Genomic DNA, 5,360 nt, shown 5'->3' on the forward strand with positions numbered 1-5,360 from the left:
GCGGTGACTCGAGTGTCATGGCTCCACTCTGGCGGTGACACGAGTGTCTGGCTGCACTCTGGCGGTGACACTGAGTGTCATGGCTCCACTCTGGCGGTGACACGAGTGTCATGGCTCCACTCTGGCGGTGACACGAGTGTCTGGCTGCACTCTGGCGGTGACATGAGTGTCAGGCTCCACTCTGGCGGTGACACGAGTGTCATGGCTCCACTCTGGCGGTGACACGAGTGTCTGGCTCCACTCTGACGGTGACATGAGTGTCAGGCTCCACTCTGGCGGTGACACGAGTGTCAGGCTCCACTCTGGCGGTGACACGAGTGTCAGGCTCCACTCTGGCGGTGACACGAGTGTATGGCTCCACTCTGGCGGTGACATCGAGTGTCATGGCTCCACTCTGGCGGTGACACGAGTGTCTGGCTCCACTCTGGCGGTGACACGAGTGTCAGGCTCCACTCTGGCGGTGACACGAGTGTCAGGCTCCACTCTGGCGGTGACACGAGTGTCTGGCTCCACTCTGGCAGTGACACGAGTGTCTGGCTCCACTCTGGCGGTGACACGAGTGTCTGGCTGCACTCTGGCGGTGACACGAGTGTCTGGCTCCACTCTGGCGGTGACACGAGTTTCTGGCTCCACTCTGGCGAGGACACGAGTGTCTGGCTCCACTCTGGCGGTGACACGAGTGTCTGGCTCCACTCTGGCGGTGACACGAGTGTCTGGCTGCACTCTGGCGGTGACACGAGTGTCTGGCTCCACTCTGGCGGTGACACGAGTTTCTGGCTCCACTCTGGCGAGGACACGAGTGTCTGGCTCCACTCTGGCGGTGACACGAGTGTCAGGCTCCACTCTGGCAGTGACACGAGTGTCTGGCTCCACTCTGGCGGTGACATGAGTGTCTGGCTCCACTCTGGCGGTGATACGAGTGTCAGGCTCCACTCTGGCAGTGACACGAGTGTCTGGCTCCACTCTGGCGGTGACACGAGTGTCTGGCTCCACTCTGGCGGTGACATGAGTATCTGGCTCCACTCTGGCGGTGACACGAGTGTCTGGCTCCACTCTGGCGGTGATACGAGTGTCTGGCTCCACTCTGGCAGTGACACGAGTGTCTGGCTCCACTCTGGCGGTGACACGAGTGTCTGGCTCCACTCTGACGGTGACACGAGTGTCTGGCTCCACTCTGACGGTGACACGAGTGTCTGGCTCCACTCTGGCGGTGACACGAGTATCTGGCTCCACTCTGGCAGTGACACGAGTGTCTGGCTCCACTCTGGCGGTGATACGAGTGTCTGGCTCCACTCTGGCGGTGACACGAGTGTCTGGCTTAACAGATCGTGTGAAGCTCTGTTGTCCAGGATGAGAGGCGTTGTGAGGACAGATGCGAAAGTCGCGTCGGTTGCTTCGCCTGCGTTGGTGGCTCGTTGACCTCTGTCATTCTTCACGTGTCCAGACGTCACTGTTGACCAGATCACTTCATCCTCGGTGTGTCCACTCGCCTGACTTCACCAGTGATGTCAGCTGAGGCGCGCGGGCTGACGGAAGAGATGAGATATAATAATAGGGTAGTCAGCGAGGCTGTCCGCAGCCTGGCTCCTCATCTGTTCATCAGCCACCACCTCACAGCTGACACTTCAAAGAGAGACAGAAAAAGAGAGACGAGAATGGACGCCGCTGCTCGGCTTTTGTGGCCGAAAGGAATGGCATTTGATTTTTTTGGAGCTGAATTTCCTTTGTGCTTCGTGACGTTTATTGCTGATATTGTCCCGAGTCGGAGATGGAGAGCAGTGTCCCGTGCCTGGGATATATTACCTTCCACCTCCACGGTGGTGCTCACTCAACACACGCGGCGCCCGCACTCAACACACGTGGCGCCCGCACTCAACACACGTGGCGCCCGCACTCAACACACGTGGCGCCCGCACTCAACACACGTGGCGCCCGCACTCAACACACCCGGCGCCCGCACTCAACACACGCGGCGCCCGCACTCAACACACGCGGCGCCCGCACTCAACACACGCGGCGCCCGCACTCAACACACGCGGCGCCCGCACTCAACACACGCGGCGCCCGCACTCAACACACGCGGCGCCCGCACTCAACACACGCGGCGCCCGCACTCAACACACGCGGCGCCCGCACTCAACACACGCGGCGCCCGCACTCAACACACGCGGCGCCTGCACTCAACACACGCGGCGCCCGCACTCAACACACGCGGCGCCCGCACTCAACACACGTGGCGCCCGCACTCAACACACGCGGCGCCTGCACTCAACACACGCGGCGCCCGCACTCAACACACGCGGCGCCCGCACTCAACACACGGGGCGCCCGCACTCGCGTTACAAACACACGTACATTTTTTAATCACTTCCTAAAACATTTCCATCGACCCCATTCCTTTACTGTCTGTTGCTTAGAGCCGCTGAGAGAGGTGCTCTTCGTGACTATTGCAGCGAATCAGGTCAGCAGGACAACCGTGGTATATACAGACACAGACAGGAAGACAGACAGAATTCATACATATAGAGAGACAAATCTGAGCATTCACAAAAGGGGACTAGGAGCCTCGAACAGCTGACCCCCAGCACGGGAGGCTGTCACTCGATCGACCGAGGTTGGGCGGTAGCCACAACAAGAGAGAGCCTCAGAGACACACAGCTGATATTCCAGTGCCCAGGTGAAAGAAATATCATCATCCCTGGTTCTGCATTCCCGGCCTAGTCCGAGAACACCACGGTGGAGGCTGCTACTTCACCACCGCCTGGCCCCGGGGACGCCACACCACACCACCACAGCTCTCACCACCACAAACCGAGCCTTTAGCCACCACCAACACCTTGCTGCGGATACTTCTACACCTTGCACACAACATGATGGGTAACGACATCAAACTTCATGTCCACACCATCAACCGGCTGCTCATCGCTAATGGGCTACCGACCGTTGCTGTGCCTAGGGCCCTCCTCTCGACCCCCACGGTTACTGCCGACCCCGCACCGGGGCCCACGACCGATCAAGCTATGGAAACGCCGCCTACCCTGGCTTCCCCATCCGATGAGGACGACGACACCACCTGCGTCGAAAAAAACAGACCACCCCCCTAAACTCCCCCAACCGACTCCAAAGCCACCATCGACAGCGAGATGATCGAAGTGACCGTCGCAAAAACTGACGACGTCTACCATGGGTGCAACATTAACGGAAGCACCAGACAACAGATGCATATTGGGATAACTAACAAATGCAACTGGATAATCGACACCACGAACGCCATCAAATAGTCCATGTTCGTCCACACAACAGCCATGCACTCCTACACTGACCTCATTATACTGAAGAAAGGATACCGCAACACGGACTTCAATAGAAAATATCCAAACGGACAACCTGCATTTTTTGGAAAAGTCGACAATCCCGAAGGAACCAAAATACCAGCGGTGTCGTGCACAATGAGTCAGTTTAACGTTTAGGGAGCATAACTAAGCAAATATTGCGTCAGCCAGAAAAATGATAGGATGGATTACGAGAACTTTCAAATCCAGGGATCCCGTCACGATGGTTGTATTCTTCAAGTCACTTGTGTTGTCCCGTCTCGAGTACTGCTCAGTACTCACTTCGTCCTTTCAGAGCAGGAGAGATTGCTGAAAGAGGGAATACAGAGAATATATATGGCACGCATAGACGCGATAAATCACCTAAATTATTGGGATCGTCTTAAAGCTCTCTAAATGTACTCACTAAGATGGAGACGAGAGAGATACCAAATAATATACACATGGAAAATACTGGAAGGCCAGGTCCCTAATCTACACAGTAAAATAACAACGTACTGGAGTGAACGATATGGAAGAAAATGCAGAATGGAACCAGTGAAGAGCAGAGATGTCATAGGCACAAACAGAGAACACTGTATAAACATTAGAGGTCCGCGGCTGTTCAACATCCTCCCAGCGACTATAAGGAATATTGCCGGAACAACCATGAACATCTTCAAGAGAAAACTAGACTGTTTTCTAAAAGATGTTCCGGACCAACCGGGCTGTGGTGGGTATGTGGGCCTGCGGGCCGCTCCAAGCAACAGCCTGGTGGACGAAACTCTCACAAGTCAAGCCTGGCCTCGGGCCGGGCTTGGGGAGTAGAAGAACTCCCAGAACACCATCAAGCTGGCACAGTGTGAGGGTATGTTAGCTGAAGCTCCAATTGTGTCTTGATACTAAAAATGGAAGATGTAGTGAGTGAACTGGTGCTAGTGAGGGAGCTATGTGGAGCTCTGAGGGCAGAGTTGGATTCCCTGTGGGAGGAGCTACGACAGATGAAACAACGTGAAGAGGAAACAAAGGAGGAGAGCAGCACTAGAAAGTCTTCATCTTGGAATGTCGCAATGGACAGAAGTCTTAGGAGCACTGTGATGAGGCCTCCTACAGCTATCCAAAAGACCTCCAAATCATTCGCCATGCTGGAAGACGAGTGCTGTAGGGAGCATGCAGTTACCTCGAAAGACAAGGCAACGAAGGGAGCGTCAGTAAAGGAAGTACCTAAGCGAATTTTGGTTGTGGGAGATTCCCAGGTGAGGTATTTTGATAGAGATTTTTGTGCCAGGGATAGGGGGAACGGGTTAAGAGTTTCTGTCTAGGAGCAAGGATTGGTGATATTGTAAACATGAATTATATTATGGCTGGAAATGGAAAAAAATACATTATTTGAATCAGTGCCGGTGGAAATGACGTAGGACGAGTTAGGAGGGAGACACTGATATAGATGTTTAAGACAGCCATAGAATTAGTTAGGAACAAGGGAGGAATCCTGATCATATGTGGCATTCTTCCAAGAAAAGGAGTTGGAAATGAATGGTTGTCGAGGACACTTGGTGTCAATTCAACCCGTCCTCTTAAAAACAACGTCGATTTTCGCTCGTATGCATACTAAGGCCAAAAACTGATGTAATTTGAAATGAAATCGGCTCACGAAAGTGATGTACTGTCCTGTTTTCTGTTTGAATCCATTGGCTTAATTGGTTGGGTTAGGAGAGGAAACTTTCAATTAACGTTTTTCATGACATTTCGGAACCTTAGGAGAAATTCTTGCCTTCCTAACCTACCAGAGAACCCTTAACCTACTGTTTAAAAAAAAAAAATTATTTTAAATTTTTTTCATTTTCAAATTACATCCATTTTCGGCCATAAGGGCAAACGACCAAATTCAGACGTTATTTGTAAGAGATCAGGTTGGTCAGTTGCTGTTACGAACCCGATTCCATCGTCGGAGCACGGAGCAGCGACGTCAACGCCATCTGTGAGTCCGCTCCGAAACCCCCACAAATTCGATGACACCATCTAGTGGTGACAGGATTATACCAGCAA

At 53.4% G+C, this 5,360-nt stretch overlaps 1 protein-coding gene across 1 annotated transcript; it reads right to left on the reverse strand.

The window, feature by feature from the left end:
* Window positions 1–381: 381 nt before the first annotated feature.
* LOC138367700 (uncharacterized) lies at window positions 382–2,872 on the reverse strand. Its single transcript, XM_069329665.1, has 2 exons — window positions 2,813–2,872; window positions 382–1,338 (listed from the first exon to the last, which is right to left on the reverse strand). Exons 1-2 carry the CDS (start codon window positions 2,870–2,872, stop codon window positions 382–384), a joined length of 1,017 nt encoding a protein of 338 aa, XP_069185766.1.
* Between the last annotated feature and the right edge of the window lie 2,488 nt (window positions 2,873–5,360).

The sequence above is a fragment of the Procambarus clarkii genome, chromosome 23 (genome assembly GCF_040958095.1).
Source record: "Procambarus clarkii isolate CNS0578487 chromosome 23, FALCON_Pclarkii_2.0, whole genome shotgun sequence".
In the NCBI taxonomy this organism is placed as follows: domain Eukaryota; kingdom Metazoa; phylum Arthropoda; class Malacostraca; order Decapoda; family Cambaridae; genus Procambarus; species Procambarus clarkii.

Excerpts from the sequence above, each read along its gene's own strand:
- LOC138367700 (XM_069329665.1), bottom strand. The coding sequence starts at position 2,872 with ATGTTGTGTGCAAGGTGTAGAAGTATCCGCAGCAAGGTGTTGGTGGTG. Across the intron at positions 1,339-2,812 it reads TGGTGGTGGCTAAAGGCTCG|AGCTTCACACGATCTGTTAA; the intron begins GTTTGTGGTGGT and ends CCTGGACAACAG.